At 41.0% G+C, this 18,185-nt stretch overlaps 2 protein-coding genes and 1 pseudogene across 2 annotated transcripts; all 3 read left to right on the top strand.

Moving 5' to 3' along the window:
- Nucleotides 1–10,012: 10,012 nt before the first annotated feature.
- On the top strand, nucleotides 10,013–12,471 carry LOC122047923 (flavin-containing monooxygenase FMO GS-OX-like 8). Its single transcript, XM_042609460.1, has 7 exons — nucleotides 10,013–10,619; nucleotides 10,692–10,762; nucleotides 10,886–11,044; nucleotides 11,414–11,496; nucleotides 11,566–11,698; nucleotides 11,814–11,990; nucleotides 12,195–12,471. Exons 1-7 carry the CDS (start codon nucleotides 10,100–10,102, stop codon nucleotides 12,312–12,314), a joined length of 1,263 nt encoding a protein of 420 aa, XP_042465394.1. The 5' UTR covers nucleotides 10,013–10,099; the 3' UTR covers nucleotides 12,315–12,471.
- A 908-nt stretch (nucleotides 12,472–13,379) lies between these two features.
- Nucleotides 13,380–14,864, top strand: LOC122048878 (tyrosine-protein phosphatase RLPH2-like). The gene is made up of 3 exons (XM_042610393.1): nucleotides 13,380–13,445; nucleotides 14,232–14,505; nucleotides 14,639–14,864. Exons 1-3 carry the CDS (start codon nucleotides 13,380–13,382, stop codon nucleotides 14,710–14,712), a joined length of 414 nt encoding a protein of 137 aa, XP_042466327.1. The 3' UTR covers nucleotides 14,713–14,864.
- LOC122047919 lies at nucleotides 14,700–17,646 on the top strand (annotated as a pseudogene).
- Nucleotides 17,647–18,185: the final 539 nt, after the last annotated feature.

Raw genomic sequence — 18,185 nt, forward strand, 5'->3', positions numbered from 1 at the left:
AAATTAAGGCCTAACTTGCTCTTTACTTTTCAAGAAAATACCAAAACCCCAAATTCGGCATTTCTTATCCTTTTCTAAATGTGTCAATTTAAATTATATACACTTCCTCAATTTTTGACACATTTTACTCCTTCAAAGAGTAAACACATTTTCTATTTCATTTTCAAAAGTTAATAAAAATTTTGAAAATACTTTTCGAGTGTCAACTTCATCAAGGTTGAATTAATTATCCTTCCAATTAGAGTTGACACTCTCTAACCCATATAAAGGGTAGAGAAAATGCTTCTAGGAACCCAAAACCTATTGGTGCTCCTTGGATGTTCTAGGTACTCACTAGAATATCTTCCCTAGATACCTTCCTAATGACCTTGTTAGGCTTCCTAGAAGCCTTGGTCACCTTTTCTAGGTCAACTCTAGAGATTGCTTCTCTTGTGACCTTCTTAGTGACTTTGTTAGACTTCTTAGAAGTCTTACTCACTTTTGTCGTTGTAAAGATACTTTTAGGGATAACTTTCCTTGCATCTTTGACTTGACAGCTAGACTTAAGGTTGGTTCCATAACTATATAGAACCCTATGATAAGAAGGCACACCCTTCTTGATTTTAGGTTTGTATCCCAAACCCCTATGACCATTTGATGACCCTTGTTGTATTCCTAGACTTGATATATGCTCTTCTTGCCAATTTAGGATATTTTCCATCCTTTTTAGGATTTTTTTTCCATTTTATCAAGTCTTGACCTCAAGACTTGATTTTCTTTCCACAAATCCCTAGATTTTGGTTTTTCATTGTATCCTTGAACATTTTTATTTCTAGGCTTATAACTAAAATCCTTAGGTTCTTGTCTAAATTTTTATCTTCCTTCCTAATCTTAAGTGTGGTAGTTTTAGCATGAAAAGCTATATGTTTTTCCTTAATGCTATCATACTTCCTATTTTTATGGTAAATAGTATTAAAATGATAAAAACTTAAACTAGCATGCTTTTTACCATTATTCAAAGGGGTAGGCTCAATAAATGATACCTTGGGTTTTACCTTGGAGGCTCCCCCTTGACTTGTGCTTTCTCCTTTAGCTTTGACCACTTTCTTCCTCTTAGGACATTGACTTCGGTAATGCCCTTTTTGGTTGCACAAAAAACACACAATGTGCTCCTTACTCTTCTTTGTTGTGGGAGCGATCTCCTTGGGCTTCTCCTTGCCCTTTTGTGCTACTTGACCCTTCTTCTTGGCCAATTTAGGGCACTTGCTTTTGTAGTGTCTATGTTCCTTACACTCAAAACATATAATATGATTTTTATTGTTAATTGAAATATTTTTACCTTCGCATGTAGGGATGGCACTTGATCCTCCATTTGATGTCTCTTGATTTTTGGAGGATGCATCATCTTCTTTTCCAGTTGACTCGGATGTAGAAGCTTCTCCTTCTTCTTGATCCGATGTCACCAAAGGTTGCTCTCCCTCAATCCTAGAGGTGGAGGCTTCTTCATCTTCATCTTGTACATGAAACAAAGAGAATACTCCCTCGTTTCCTTTTTCATTGAATTCCTTTGAAGATGAAGCTTCTTGGACTTCTTCTTCAGAAGTTGAGCACCTCTCAACTTTGGAGTCCACTCCTTCTTCCTTTTGGTCTTGATTCAATGAATCATCCTCATTTAATTCTTCTTGGTTTGGTACAGTAGAGGGAATCTCATGAACCTTTACCAATTTTCTCCAAAGCTCCTTGGCATCCTTGAATTCTCCAATTTGAGCCAAAATATTGCTTGGCAATAAATTGACCAATAGCTTGGTCACTTTATCATTTGCCTCGCTCCTTTAAATTTACTCTTGGCTCCATTTGGTCTTATTAAGAATTTTACCCTTTGAATTTGTTGGAGCTTCAAAGCCTTCGATTAGAGCAAACCATTGCTCTATCTCCATCATAAGAAAATTTTCAATCCTTGATCTCCAAAGATCAATGCTTGTGGACACAAATGGTGGCGGCACTCTCGTGTCGAATCCGAATCCATCTCCGAATTCCATTTGAAGTTGAGCTTGATGAAATCTTTGACTTGAAGAATTTTGCTCCAACTTCTTTCACCCTCTAACCTTGTTGCCCCTTTCAGCGATGATTCCGGTGAAGAGTGACCTCACTCTGATACCACTTGTTAGGGTTGAAAAGTAGCTAGAGGGGGGTGAATAGCTTATTGTGCGCTCGTTGTCTTATCATCGCTTGTTTCTTGGTGATGATATGCAGCGGAAAATACAAGAAACACAAATACAATGCTAACACGAAGGATTTACTTGGTATCCACCTCAAGAAGAGGTGATTAATCTAAGGATCCACACACGACACACACTCTCCACTATGAAAATACTCTTTTACGGTAACTACCGAAGGCAGAGAAGCCTGTACAGGACTCACACAAAACAAGAATAAAGGAAGAAGTAAATACAAGTAAATCTTATAAGATTTTACAACATAAAACCCTAGCTTCCTTTTCCCTTCTTGTTTGGAATGCCTCTTGACCTTGGAAATGCAAGAACACCTTGCTCCAAGAAGCTTCAAGATCTAGCGGTGAGCTCTGGAGAGATCGCTGTTAAGAGCTATGGAGAGAAATCGAAGCAATACCGAAGGAATCGCATGCCAACGGCTAAAACCTGTGCCAATAGTCGAATCCCAATCGATTGGATTATACCCAATTGATTGGGGAGGCTTTGGATCGATCGATCGATCGATCCAGAGCGCCTCCGTGCTCTCTGTAATTCGCTTGAATCGATTACTCGATCGATTCAATTTGTCTCGCGATTTTCCAGCACTCCAATCGATCACCTGATCGATTGGAGTCTCCCAATCGATCGGGTGATCAATTAGGAGGCATTCTGTGCGTGCGCCGATTCTCCCCAATCGATCACCTGATCAATTGGGAGAAAGCTTTGTCACGGCACCTCACCCAATCGATCAACCGATCGATTGGGCATGAGGCAATCAGTTGATCGATTGAACTCAATTATGACTTTCCAAATCAAGTCTAAAGCCCCTAAAATCAACATCCGGTCAATCATGACCTGTTGGAACATCATGCCTAGCATCTGGTTACCCTTGACCTGCTAGTACTTCCTCGCCAAGTGTTCAGTCAATCCCTTTGACCCACTTAGACTTTTCTCCTCATGCCAAGTATCCGGTCAATCCTTTGACCTACTTGGACTTCTCAATACCATATGTCCGGTCAACCTTAACCCACCTGGATTTCCACGTGCTTGGCTTCACTCACCAGGACTTCCCTTCTGCCTAGCTTCACTCATTAGGACTTCCCATCTGCCTGCCTTCACTCACCAGGACTTTCCTTCTGCCTAGCTTCACTCACTAGGACTTTAACTTCTGTCTAGCTTCACTCACTAGGACTTCCCATCTACCTGGCTTCACTCACCAGGACTTTCACCTAACTTCACTCACTAAGATTTTCCATCTGTCTGACTTCACTCACCAGGACTTTCACCTAACTTCACTCACTAGGATTTTCACCTGACTTCACTCACCAGGATTTTCATACTGCCTAGCTTCACTCACTAGGTCTTTCACCTGGCTTCACTCACCAGGATTTTCAATCTGCCTAGCTTCACGCACCAGGACTTCCCAACTGCCTGGTTTCACTCACCAGAACTTCCCAATCAAGTATCCAGTCAATCTTAACCTACTTGACTTTTCTTCACATCTAACTGGTCAACTTTGACCAGAGGGGAATTGTACCAACACTCTCCCCAAATGAACGATTGCACCTACAATCTTCATTTTCTGTCAGTCTCCATGTATTGTCAAACATCGAAACTCAAACATCAAGACTCAAGCTTGAGCTAACTCAAGCTCAGTCAACCAGGTCAACCTTGATCTAAGGAATATTGCACCAACAGAGATCTCATAATATGCAAATGTAGCAACAACAATCGGTACGACATAACATATACAACACTGAACACATTCACCATTGATGCTATAATCCAATATTTAGAATTATTTTGTCTTCTACTAGCAGTAGGAATATGTATCATTATCTTCTACATGGCAATAAAGAAAAATTAATATAAGGGGTTACATACAAAATTATTAATTAAACTCATGCGGAAGTTCAAAAAATCAAATAAAATGTTACAGAACTTAAACAAGATAGGATTATTAAACTCATGTATATTGAAAGAGATGATATCGCTAACATAATAAGTTTCTTAACAAAAAAACAAAACTCACATGTATTGAAAAAATAACCACTTAAAAAATAAATATTCATCCTTAAATGCCCAAAAAAACTCACTTAATTCAACCCCAATCTCACTAATCTTAAATCCATCCATTATATATAAGATAAAATAACAAAAAAATGCAATATTTAATTATAGTAGCATAAATTACTCACAAATAAGATAAGAAAAAAAGGGAAAAAAACCTGGTTGAGATTTTATTGAAGATGGATCTTGATGCAAAATATGAAGGAGATGGCCTGCAAATGGAAACAAAAATGAAAAATTGAAAAAAAAAAAAAAAATGGGTGCACCGAAAACAACAACTAATAAAAAAAATCTTGAAACCATACACATCCTTAAACACCATAAAAATCCACTTAATTTAATCCCAATCCCACAAATGTTGAAACCATACACCTTGTAAAAGAAATTACTGGGGAGGTTGTCGGGGAGCAACGGAGGAAGAAGAAACACAAAGGAACAACGACGGAAGGTCGCCAGAGAATGAAGGACGCATAGGAGCAGAGAAGGATGGTCGTCGGAAGCACTCAAAGATGACGAAGTGTAGAGGAAGGCGACGCGGCGGGCTTATAAGTCGGTCGGAGTCGTCCGATATAGGTCACGAAAACCCATGCAGAGATCGGGTTATTGATTTTGAATCGCCAAACGTCACATCGCCAGTAGATATCCGCCTATTAGGTCAAGCGTGCGACGACAACGGATGGGCCACGTGGCGCTTCACCACAGCTTGGCATTTAATGAAGACAATTAAAGAGGTAGGTGGCGTGCTCAGCCATCATTAACGGGATTTGCACGATCTCCCAGAAATATGGTTGACGTCAGCCAGGATTATGCTCGTCGAAGGCAACGCGAGAAAAGGTTTTTTCCAAGTATGAACACCCGTCATGCGGATTGGCATAAGAGAGCAGTCCCATGGCCGACCGGCGGATCGTGTCGAGTCGATCAGAAGCTATGGGGTGTCACTCGTCGATCGGGAGAAAAGCTTCTCAGACAATTTTGTCCAGTCAATCGGACTTACAGCCTCCTTCGACTAGACTTGAGGGAGAGACATGTGATGCGGTGTTAAGGAGGGGCCCACCCTACGGAGGGTTGTTGCCATGAGAGAGGTCAAAGTCAAGCGCTCACTTGGCTACCGGGATTCATAAACTCTAGTACTTAGCCTGGAGGTCTAGAGTTCGAATCCTGAGGAAGGCAAAAATCCATTAGCCAGGGGTGGGAAGACCTAGTGAGTAACGGCACGGTCGAGGGTCGTCAGTCGACGATATAAGGGGTCGCCGGTGTTGGTGCAACCTTAGGTCAAGGTTGACCTGGTTGACCTGACTCGAGTTGACCTGACTCGAGTTGTATTTTGATGTTTGACTTAGGAAGATTGTCGGTGCAACCTTAGGTCAAGGTTGACCTAGTTGAGTTGCATGTTGATGTTTGACACTCGTTGAAGAGTTGTATTCTTGATATGGGACAAGAATAGATGTTTGGGAGATTGTTGGTGCAACCATAGGTCAAGGTTGACCTGGTTGACCTGATTCGGGAAAAAGTCCAAGTATGGAGACTTGGCAACGGAAAAGTCCAAGCAGGGAGCTTGGCACTAGAAAAGTCCAAGTATGGAGACTTGGCACTGGAAAAGTCCAAGAAGGGAGCTTGGCACGCGAAAAGTCCAAGTATGGAGACTTGGCACGGGAAAAGTCCAAGTATGGAGACTTGGCACTGGAAAAGTCCAAGTATGGAGACTTGGCACGGGAAAGTCCTAACTGGGATGTTAGGCAGTGTGGAAAGTCCTGGTGAGTGAAGCCAGGCAGTGGGAAAGTCCTAACTGGGATGTTAGGCAGTTGGAAAGTCCTGGTGAGTGAAGCCAGGCAGTGAGAAAGTCCTAACTGAGATGTTAGGCAGTGTGAAAACCCTAGTGAGTGAAGCTAGGTGAAAGTCCTGGTGAGTGAAGCCGGGCAAGGGAAAATTCAGATGGATCAAGGGTGATCGGACATCTGGTGATGGGAAGTCCAAGTAGGTCATAGGAGTGACCGGATACTTGGCACGAAGAGGAAAGTCCAAGTGGGTCAAAGGGATTGACCGGACACTTGGTGGGGAGTCTTAGCAGGTCAAGGGAGTGACCGAATGCTAAGCATGATGTACCAATATGTCAAGGTTGACCGGATATTGGTTTGAAAGGTTTGGAACTTGGTTTGGGCAAAAACCAAGCTCTGGATCGGTCTGCAGACCGATCCAGCGATACGTTTGTGTATCTGATCGATCTGGTGACCGATCAGATAACAAACAGAAGGCAAAGCGCAGTTCTGTGAGCTTACTGATCGGTCTGGGGACCGATCAGCATGAAGCCTGATCGGTCTCCACAACCGATCAGAGACGCAGTCGAGAGAGGTGGGATCGGTCTGTGGACCGATCCAGCTGTGGCTTGATCGGTCCACAGACCGATCAGGAGATTCCCTGATCGGTCGTGGACGACCAGAGCCTGATCGGTCCCCAGACCGATCAGAAGGGTTCTGGACCGATCAGGGTGGAGCCTGATCGGTCCACGATTCGACCGTTGAGTCACAACGGGTCGCTCCGTCTTCTCCGCTGGCTTCTGTCTTCGCTGTGCAGATTCGCAGGTTATAAAAGGAGATCAAGGCTTTGGTGCAACTTCTTCTTCTTCCTTCTTTCTTCTCTTCTGCTGAAGATTTGTGGGCTGCGATAAGAGCTCTGTTGAGTTCCTCCCGAAAGCTTCGCGTGAGCTTCCCCGACTGGAACAGCTGCTGCTTCATCCGGACTCCAGTCGACGAGAAAGCAAGATTGGTAGAGTGCTTGTGTATTCTTATTGTATTCCTTGCTTATTCTTTGTACTTGTACTCCTGTTTGCTGTTGCAAACAAGTGTGGCGAGGTTTCTCCACCCAGAAGGAGTTTTTATTAGCCGGTTTTCCGGGGACTCATCCACCGACGGATTGATTGGGTTCGTCCACCTTACGGACACGCTGAGGAGTAGGAGCATCATCTCCGAACCTCGTACATCGCTGTGTTAAGGTTTGATATTCTTCCTTTCGTTTCTAGTTTATTTTTCCGCTGCGCTAACGAATTGTAGGAAGAAACGAGCGATTTGGGGCGGCTATTCACACCCCCCCTCTCTAGCCGTACGAAGAGATCCTAACAGCCAGTTGGGCCGCCAAGTTGGGTCACCCAAGGGACCGCCAAGGGCCCTCCAAATGGGCCGCCAGTTGGGCCGCCCAAGGGGCCGAGTCATTACAATAAAAAGGCGCCTTTTTATTGTAATGACCCGGCCCCTTGGGTGGCCCATTTGACGACCCCTTGTCGGTCCCTTGGGTGGCCCAACTTAGCGGCCCAACCGGCGACCCCTTATATCATCGACCGACGACCGTCAGTCGTGCCGTTACTCACTAAGTCTTCCCACCCTTGGCCAATGGATTTTTACTCACTTGGCTACCAGAATTCATAAACTCTAGTACTTAGCCTGGAGGTCTAGAGTTTGAATCCTAGGAAAGGTAAAAATCCACTGGTCAGGGGTGGGAAGACCTAGTAAGTAATGGCATGGCCGAGGGTCGTCGATCGACAATATAATAGGTCGCTAGTTTGGCCGCTAAGTTGGGCCGCCCAAGGGACCGACAAGGGGCCGCCAGTTGGGCCGCCTAAGGGGTCGGGTCGTTACAGTCAAGGCAGTCAACGCCCATATATCATCGGTCGGTCGGGCGATCGGGTCGCCCGACCGAGAGAAAGGGTGCCCAATTCGACACCACCTCTGGTTCAGCCACACGCCAAGCAGTCGGCGCTTAATATGGTGTTGGAGGGCAAGACGTGACATCTTGGCCGAGTAGTTATCCCTCTCGGCCTGACAACAGGATCCGACCACAACAAAGTCCCGGCCGAGCGGATGCAGCACAGGCACAGTTGGGCTGGTCGAGCGGCCACCGCGCTCGACCAATCAATGATTTACGCTCGACATCTTTTTGGGAGTTAGTGCCACTAACAGACGACGTGGTCAAACAGAAGATCGTACAGCGGAAGCTTCCACTGTCACTTCAAAGATATGCTTGGCTTGTTAAGGTACTATGTCAGGCCGTCAGGGGTGCTTTACTGACAAGTCTTTTCAGGAAAAATTTTGGGAAGTGTGCTCACCTTGAGAAGCGTGCACGCACGCTACAAGAGCTCTATATAAAAGGGGTCCAAGTATCGACGGAGGTACGCAACGTAAGATACTACTTGCTCTACAATGCTTGTTCTTGTTGCTCCGTTTTTCTAAATTGTCGATGACTGATTTGAGATTCGGAAGGCCAAAGCCGGAGACCCCTTCCCTAGCTCGGCACTAGTATCATCTGTCTTGCAGGACGCAACGGAGTCTACAGGCGGTCAGCAGGAGCGCCACATCCCAGCTTTCCATCTCATCGACTTTCGGACAGGATCACCAGCTAAAGAAACAAACAATGAAACCCTCACTTTTTAATCCCACCTCAAAAATAATCCCTTTTTGTCGCTAGCCACCCTCCTTCCCATATCATTGTTCCTTTTTTTTTATTTACGATGTTAGATAATCAACAACATCATGGCCAAAGGCAATGCTCAAAATAATATCAAAACATCATTGGATATATTGGAATTTAGTGGTCTATTCAAAATCTATTGAACCAATTTATTTTACACAAGTGAACAAGGATCCAAATTGGTGTAGTGTAATGGCTAGAGAATTTGATGCACTTCTTCGCAATAGAACATGGAGCCTAGTTTCGCGCACTCCCTCCATGAATATTGTAGACTCTAAATAGATATTCCGTCTTTATCATCGAGCTGATGGTTCTCTTGAACGACACAAAACTTAACTTGTAGCCAAAGGATTTAGTCAATAACCAGGTATTGATTTTAATGACATTTTTAGCCCAATCATCAAAATTACATATGTCATACTATTATTATCAATAGTTGTTAGTTCTAATTGACCTATATGATTTCGAATGTGTTTCTCCATGATCATCTTGAGGAAACTGTATTTATAGAAAACCACATAGGTTCGTTCATCTATAATTTTTATATCATGTTTGCCAACTCAAACAATCCTTATATGATTTTTGACGAGTTCCTCATACATGGTTTCAATCGATTATCTAATTGTTATAAGTTCCAAGTTTTTCCAAATAAAAAATTGACTCATCTCTATTCTATAAATATATGATATTTTTTCTTATTTACGTGGGTGGATGACATCTTAATAACAACCTCTATATATATATTGACAAATCAATCAACAAGTTTTATTTATTATCTCTCTCTCATCTAGTCATCTTAACAGCCATCACCGGCAGCAAATGCGATAACATCAATATCTGTCCATGCTAAACACCTGAGACCACCATGTCATAGCTGGGCCCGTATTCACCGTGATTTACTCCCTCTCATACTTGTGGGGCCGGGTTGAGGGGGCCGCTGGGTTGGCGGTTCCAACCTTTTGCAGCATCTTAACAGCCATCACTCCAAAATCCACATCGAAGGCACTTCATCATCGACAAATGCGTCTGCTATAATATTCCCTTTGAAGACGATCGTCTACGATGCCGATAGCCTTGTCTCCATAGTGAAGCATACCAAGGCCCCTTGGGCATGTTTGGAGGGAAGTTCACATTCCCCTGATCTCTAGAACTGTTAATTCTATCGAATCACTCAAATGTATGCTCTTGTAATTTCCCTCTTTAATTCTCTCTATATATTTAAAAATTCTAGACCTTTTAGAATTATTTGTTTAAGGGGCGTGCAGCTCGAGTTGCTTTTAATGGAATAAAAAAGTTTACAGATCAGGCGGAATCCATCCACCACATGCAAGCGACAAAATGAAGTACATCTGCTTCGTCATCAGAGCAGACGATCGGTGCCCATGGCTTTTGACTCATTGCAATCGTCTAAGCACGTCTGCGTCGTCGGCGCTGGCCCCTCTGGTCTCATCTCCGCCCGTGAGCTCCTCAAGGAAGGCCACTCCGTCGTCGTGCTGGAGCAGAACCACGACCTCGGCGGCCAGTGGCTCTACCAAGATGCCGACGCCACTGCCACCGTCCACAGCAGCGTCTTCGCCTCCTTGCGCATCAACGCGCCCAGAATGTACATGGAGTTTTCCGACTTCATGTTCACTCCCGTCGAAGGAAGAGACACCAGGAACTACCCCGGCCACCGAGAGCTCTTCCTCTACCTCAAAGACTTCGCCCGGTGTTTCGAGTTAACAGAGTTCATCAGGTTCAACACAGAAGTAATCCATGTCGGCTTGGCGACGCCAACTCAGAAATGGATTGTGAGATCAAGGGACAGGAGAACTGATGACGGTCAGTTCATGGAAGAGATCTTTGATGCGGTTGTCGTCGCCACTGGGCATTACTCAGTGCCCTGGCTTCCAAAAATCAAGGGTAAAGTATGATCACTAAGCTCTTTACGTGATTTGGCCACTCTGTTACCTTCTCTTCTTCTGTGCTCCTCAGGAATGGAGGAGTGGAAGAGGAAGCAGCTTCACAGCCATGTCTACAGAGTCCCAGAGCCATTCCAAGATGAGGTTGTTCTTCGATCTATTGCAGAGAAATAGTTAATTCAGCAGAGGATTGAGAATAATCTCCTTTTTCTTTTAACACATTTCTCCTCTGAAATTGAATTCATAACTTGTTTGTAAATTTTGCAGGTGGTGGTGGTCGTTGGTGGTTCAATCAGTGGACCAGAGATTGCTCTGGAGCTTGTTCATGTAGCCAAAGAAGTTCATATAAGTACCAAAAACGTCGAAATCCCTGAGAAACTAGTGAAGCCTGTGGCTAAGTATGAACATTTGCATTGGCACCAAGAGGTAATTGTAGGAGTTGGGAAGAAATTGTTGTCTTGATAACTTGAAGACATTGATAATTAGCAAAAAAAAAAATAGAAAGATGGTATTATTTTAAGTGAAATTTTTTTAAAAAAAAAATCAGACCAAATTGAATAAACATAATCTATTACCTTTAACAGCAATGTATGGTGGTAAAAAAGATGAATACACTCGTTCTCAGTACCCCCGTCAACCCGTCCCAGGGCCAACACGGAGACGGTAAATCACGGACGGCTACTAACCTTTGGAATAGTGACTAACACATAAGGGGGCCTTTAACAGCAATGTATGAATCATATCAGCTGTGATATTGTTTCAGATTTGTGAATGACTGCGCTGCATATGTTGCAGATTGAGTTGATTTGTGAAGACGGAACTGTTGTATTTGCTGATGGTTCAAGTGTGGTTGCTGATAGTATTCTCTACTGTACTGGGTAATTAAGATCAACACTTTGATTCAGAATTTGATAGGAATTGTTGCATGACTTCTCTTTTGATTGTAGGTATTCATATTCATTTCCATTCCTGGACACCAAAGGAATCATCCATGTGGATGAGAAAAAAATTGGACCTTTGTATGAATACACATTTGCTCCTCTTTCTCCATCCCTTTCTTTCGTTGGGATTCCAAACATGGTAACATTTTTGCTCCAAAGTTAATCCATCAAAAGATTATTTTGTGTTTGAAGTTGTTCTTCTAACTGTATCTGTGCCATTTACAAATGTTATTTTTAACTAATCAATGCTGCAGTTTGCCACCTGTCGATTTTTGGAGTCGCAAGCGAGACGGATAGCTCAGGTTCTCTCTGGGAAGAGGAAGCTGCCGTCGGCAGACAATATGATGAAGGCAATTGAAGAAGTCCAGCGCCTTAAAGAGCTCGAGGAACCACCAAAAAATGTCATACAAGTAATTGCTGAATTATTGGAGGTAATGGCTTCCTTACAAGTTTCACACAACTCAGGTGAGACTGAAAACCTGACAGGGACCAAAAAAGTTACAAGAACTAGCAAAACAAACGTTTTGAAAAATGAAATTTGCAACTGATAAGCAATAGCTTGAATTTTGGTAATGTTCTTGTGTTCTCCAATCACTATACAATTTTCTTGAATTTATTTTCTTTTCTTTTGATAGTATTATGATAGGTATGGAGATCAATGTGATTTTCCACACTTGGAGGATTGGAGAAAAGAGAACATCCTGCGTCAATTGGAAAATGGCATTAACAATTTTGAAACATTCAGGGATGAGTAGCAAGGATAGGAATTTGCTTCAAGTGGTTCTTCTTGCAAATTTGAAAACTCAATCAGCCATCTCTATGAGTTTTTCTTCTACTTTTGTTATTTACATTTGTCATTGATCAATGAAGTGAGAATAAAAATATAGATAATGATGCTTTTGATTCCTTAAATATTTATTATTAGGCTATCACACACACAAGAATATTATCCTGCACATCCTTAGCAGAGTGACCATGGGCGACATTCGACGTGGGTGTTTGACGTGGTCAAAATTTAATTTCTTTTTTAATTTCTCTCTCACCTGCAGTAATTTTTCTCTCTTTTCTATTAAATTAAAATAAAATTATGTATTTTCTCTGCTTTGATTATATACAACAATCATTGTAATGTTTATTTTTAAAAAATAGTATCACCTTGCTGCTTATTTTACTGGTATTTAAAAACCAGCATCCAACACTACCTTAGTAAAACCAACAACCAACATCAAGGTGGTGTTGGTTTTTACTAAGATGGTACTAGTTTGCAAAAACCATAACCACCTTGGTACTGGGTGTTGGTTTTTACAAACCAGCACAAAGGTGGATGGTGTTGATTTGATAGTGTCAACACCAAGGTGGTGCTGATTTCTACAAACCAACACCAAGGTGGTGCTTGATGCTGGTTTTAGGTTTTAGGGCGCTGTTTTTACAAACTCTTGGTGCTGGTTTTTACATCTTTATAAAAATCAGTATCACCTTGGTGCTGGTTTTTACATCTTTATAAAAATCAACACCACCTTGGTGCTAGTTTTTAAATGCCAACACTATAAGGTGGTGCCAATATCACCTTTGTATTGGTTTGTAGAAATCAGTGTGCTGCTAGGGATGGTTTTTACAAACTAGTTTTCCAACACCAAGATCATGGTGGGTGCTGATTTTTAAATATTAGCAACACCTTGGTGTTGGTTTTTAAAATAGCACCAAGGTTTTAAAAATCAACATCATAGTAATTATTGCATGTAATTAAAGAAGAGAAAATAGAGTTATTGTAGGTAGATGAGAGAGATATTTTTTAAAAAAAAAAATTTTGGCCATGGTAAATGACCACATTGGAAGTCATCTACGGTCACCCACGTAAGGATGTGCATACTATCAGTTTTCTCTTGGTACATTGTTGTTTATTAAGAAATTTTTGAGTTGGTTTCCACATACATATGGATGGGCATGGACATCTAGTATTATATTTTTTTAAAAAAAAATCTTTAGTCTAAATATTAAACAATAGGTGTTCATGAGTGACTCATTAGCATAACAAAATTATATACTTACTCCTGTTAATTTCACTTCTATATGTGATCAGTGAATTCTTTTCCTTCGTTGCATTTAGATGTGTCTATCAAACTAATACCACCACATCTTACTATTTAAATATTAATACTTAATTTTGGTGATCGTCAAAATTAAATTATGTTAATTTTAATTTTTTTTCATACAAAAATAAATTTAAGTCCTATTAATAATTTTTAAGTTATTTTTTATATAAAAAATATGTATAGTCCATGAACAGATAAGTTTCTCTAAATATATTGGGACCGGGAAATTTAAAAAGTATAGGTGACATATGTTTTCATCAGTTTAATATCTAATATAAAAAATTAAATTAATTTTTTTTTTTTTAAGTAAGAGAGCATATGTTACAATATACTATTATAATTTTCGAGCATCATTTTTAATTTTATGTATTTTTATTAAATCTAATTTATAGATTTGGAATTTTAATTTATATGTATTTATATATTATATTATACACGTAACACAGCTCGTTGGATATTATTATTTTAAAAAGAGTATAAATTGTATTTTAAATTTATTCAAAAAGCCAATTCGAGTTAGGAGGTCGATCGTTGGATCACTTTGAGTATCTGCCTCACCAAGTAGATATAAAGTAAAAGGGCATCGACCTCCTCTTATTCCTCCCCTCCCGCTGCCCCCTTCAACGCCACGTCTTCCTCTGCTGCAACCACCACCTCGCCTGTGTCGGCGCCCTCCCGAAGGCTTCCCCTTTTCCGCCGCCTGGAGGAGTTCGCGAGGAGCGGTGGTTCGAGGGGGAGGGGTACGAGGCGAAGCACGTGCAAGGCAGGCGGTGGGACGGCGACACGGGCGTCCGGTTTTGCACTGACGCTGGGCCGACCTTTGAATCCTATGGAGTAGCTCGCGGATCGGCAGGTCAGTTGCTCAATTTTGAGTTCTGTGTTCAAAACTGCAAACTGACGTAACAAAATCTACTCTCTTTTTTTCCCTCCATTGTTACATATGATTCTTCCCGTCTGATTTGAATTTGCTTCTCACACTTGATCAGGGAAGTCTCTGATGCTCACAAAAAGCTCCTTTCAGAATTGGTTTAGGGTTCACGAGGCGATATTACGACTGTAATTAACTTGTTAGATCCCGAAGGGAGGATTTCATGCAAATTGATAGCAGTTGATGCTGGATTACAGAAAACAAATTAACCTGTGAAAGAAGTCAGCTCACTTTTATCAAATTTTATCTAGTCAAATGCAAGTAAATTGCTATGGTTCTTATTAGCTGTTGTCTTCCTTTTGCTGCTATATCGCTAGTTCTTGTTCCCAGCTTTATGCAATTCTTGTGTCACAGCTCCAGTGCCGATAAAAATGGTTTTCCAGGAGATAAATGAGAAGCCAATTCTTGTGTCATCTTTGTTTTATCTGTTTACTTAAAGTTAATTAATTTATGTTTAAATATTTATAGTGGAACCAAAAGTCGATAGAGCAGGTGGAAATCACATGCATGCGACAAATTAAAGCACGTCTGCTTCGTCACCAGAGCAGACAATCAATGTCCATGGCTTTCGACACGTTGAATTCGTCCAAGCACGTCTGCGTCGTTGGTGCTGGGGCCTCCGGCCTCGTCTCCACCCGTGAGCTCCTCAGGGAAGGCCACTCCGTCGTCGTACTGGAGCAGAACCATGACCTCGGCGGCCAGTGGCTCTACCAAGACGTTTCTGCCGCCGCCGCCGCCGCCGCCGCCGACGCCGCAGTCCACAGCAGCGTCTACGCCTCCTTGCGCCTCAACGCGCCCAGAACTTCCATGGAGTTCACCGATTTCATGTTCACTCCCGTCGAAGGAAGAGACACCAGAGACTTCCCCGGCCACCGCGAGCTCTTCCTCTTCCTCAAAGACTTCGCCCGGTGTTTCGGGTTGACCGAGCTCATCAGGCTCAACACGGAAGTAGTCCACGTCGGCATGGCGGCAGAAACTGGCAAATGGATTGTGAGATCAAGGGACAGGAGAACTGATGAGGGTGAGTCCGTGGAAGAGATCTTTGATGCGGTTGTCATCGCCACCGGCCATTTCTCCCTGCCCAGGCTTCCAAAAATCAGGGGTAAAGTATGATCACTAAGCTCTTTACGTGATTTGGCCACTCTGTTACCTTCTCTTCTTCTGTGCTCCTCAGGAATGGAGGAGTGGAAGAGGAAGCAGCTTCACTGCCATGTCTACAGAGTCCCAGATCCATTCCAAGATGAGGTTGTTCTTTGATCTATTGCAGCCACAGAGAAATAGTTAAAACAACAGAGGATTAAGAATAATCCCCTTTTTTAATAAACACATTTCTCCTCTGAAATTGAATTCATTACTTGTTTGTAAATTTTGCAGGTGGTGGTGGTCGTTGGTGGTTCAATCAGTGGACCAGAGATTGCTCTAGAGCTTGTTCATGTAGCCAAGGAAGTCTATATAAGTACTAGAAACGTCGAAATCCCTGAGAAACTAGCGAAGCCTGTGGCCAAGTATGCACATCTGCACTGGCGCCAAGAGGTAATTGTTGAAGTTCTGTTGATATTATTGCCTTCGATCGATACCATGAAGACAATGATAATTAGTAAGGATAACCCTATTTCCTGATATTATTTGGTCTGATCGATACTAAGAAATCAGACCAAATTGAGTAAGGATAATCTTCAACAAGTAATGGTATGAATCATATCAGTTGTGGCCCTGGGCCAATGACGTAATGATTATGCCCTCCAATGAATAATCATGGGATCTAAGGTTCGTGTTTATAAGGGGTTTTTTCTTCAGTGAGAAGCGACCTACGAACGCTGACGGTCTGAGTGGCTTCTATGAGTACTTTCCGATTTATCTTGGTAGCTAAAGGAAAACTTCTTTGGGGCCGAGTCAGTTATCCTAGAATTAGTCAGTTCGGAAAAATGGATATATGATGCCAACTAAAAAAAAAAATATCACATCTACTGTGATTTTGTTTCAGATTTTTGAATGACTGCATTACATATTCAAGATTTTGTTGCAGATTGAGTTGCTTTGTGAAGATGGAACTGTTCTATTTGCTGATGGTTCAAGTGTAGTTGCCGATACTATTCTCTACTGTACTGGGTACTTAAGATCAACACTCGATTCAGAATTTGATAGGAATTGTTGCCTAACTTCTCTTTCGATTGTAGGTATTCATATTCATTCCCATTTCTGGATACCAAAGGAATCATTAATGTGGATGAGAACAGAATTGGACCTTTGTATGAACACACATTTCCTCCCTCCCTTGCGCCGTCCCTTTCGTTCGTTGGGATTCCAAACAAGGTGACAATTTTGCTCCAAAGTTAATCAGTCAAAAGATCATTTTGTGTTTGAAGTTGATGCTCTTTGATACTGTATCTTTGCCAATTATAGATGTTGTATTAACTAATTAATGCTGCAGTTCATCATCTTTCGATTTTTTGAGTCACAAGCGAGATGGATAGCTCAGGTGCTCTCTGGGAAGAGGAAGCTGCCGTCGGCGGATGAGATGATGAAGGCAATCGAAGAAGTCGAGCGGTATCAAGAGCTTGAGGAACCAAAAAATTTCATACAACTAGTTGCTGAAATATTGGAGGTAATGTCTTCCTTATAAATTTCAAACAACTCGTAGGTGGTGAACCTAAAAACCAGATAGGGATCAAAAGTTACAAGAACTACCAAAACATCAGTTTTGAAAAAGGAAATTTGCAAATGATAAGCATTAGTTTGATTGTTGGTAATGTTCGTCTTGTGTTCTTCAATCATTATATAGTTTTCTTGATTTTGTTTTCTTTTCTTGTGATAGTATTATGATAGGTATGGAGATCGTTGTGATTTTCCACACATAGAAGATTGGAGAAAAGATATCGTACTGAAGTACTTGGAAAATTCTTTAAACAATTTTGAAACATTCAGGGATGAATGACAAGGATGGTAATTTGCTTCAAGTGATTCTTCTTGCAAAGTTGAAACCCAATTAGCCATCTCTGTAAATATTTCTCGTACTTTTGGTATTTAGGTAGTCATTGATCAATAAAGTGAGAATAAAACAATAAATAATGATGCCTTTTGATTCCTTATGCATTTATTATTGGGATATATTTTTTTTTATATCCATATTTTTTAAAAAAAATGTTAATAACAACATTATCTTCTGTAAAAGGATAATTTTATCAAAAATATTAATAAAATTAGGATGGTAAACAAGTAAGTCGGACAAAATTATATATATTTAAACTTATTTAATAAGGTAATTGAACTCAATCAAGTCTAAAATAAATTAAATTATTAAAATGATGGTTTAAATTTATTTTTTTAAAATGAGGTTTAGGTCAGTTTGATTTGAATTTGGTTGTTTAGATGATGTGAACTCTCAGTTTATTTTATCATTTAAAATTTTTATATTTTAAACTTGTATATATAATGTAAAATTATTTGTTTGTTTTGAAATTATTTTTAGTTATTTAATATTTTGATTTGAGTTTTATTAATTAATATGATTTAAGATATAATATTTAAAGATTTTATTTTAAATTTTTGAAATATATTTATTTAATATGATATAATTTTAAGTGGATTATGAGATTCATGGATAA

The sequence above is a fragment of the Zingiber officinale genome, chromosome 2B (genome assembly GCF_018446385.1).
Source record: "Zingiber officinale cultivar Zhangliang chromosome 2B, Zo_v1.1, whole genome shotgun sequence".
Taxonomy (NCBI): domain Eukaryota; kingdom Viridiplantae; phylum Streptophyta; class Magnoliopsida; order Zingiberales; family Zingiberaceae; genus Zingiber; species Zingiber officinale.

Coding starts and splice junctions, on each gene's coding strand:
- LOC122047923 (XM_042609460.1), top strand. CDS start 10,100: ATGGCTTTTGACTCATTGCAATCGTCTAAGCACGTCTGCGTCGTCGGC. Junction 10,620..10,691: donor CTGGCTTCCAAAAATCAAGG/GTAAAGTATGAT, acceptor TGTGCTCCTCAG/GAATGGAGGAGTGGAAGAGG. Junction 11,045..11,413: donor ATTTGCATTGGCACCAAGAG/GTAATTGTAGGA, acceptor CATATGTTGCAG/ATTGAGTTGATTTGTGAAGA.
- LOC122048878 (XM_042610393.1), top strand. CDS start 13,380: ATGACCACATTGGAAGTCATCTACGGTCACCCACGTAAGGATGTGCAT. Junction 13,446..14,231: donor ATACTATCAGTTTTCTCTTG/GTACATTGTTGT, acceptor ATAAAGTAAAAG/GGCATCGACCTCCTCTTATT. Junction 14,506..14,638: donor AGTAGCTCGCGGATCGGCAG/GTCAGTTGCTCA, acceptor ACACTTGATCAG/GGAAGTCTCTGATGCTCACA.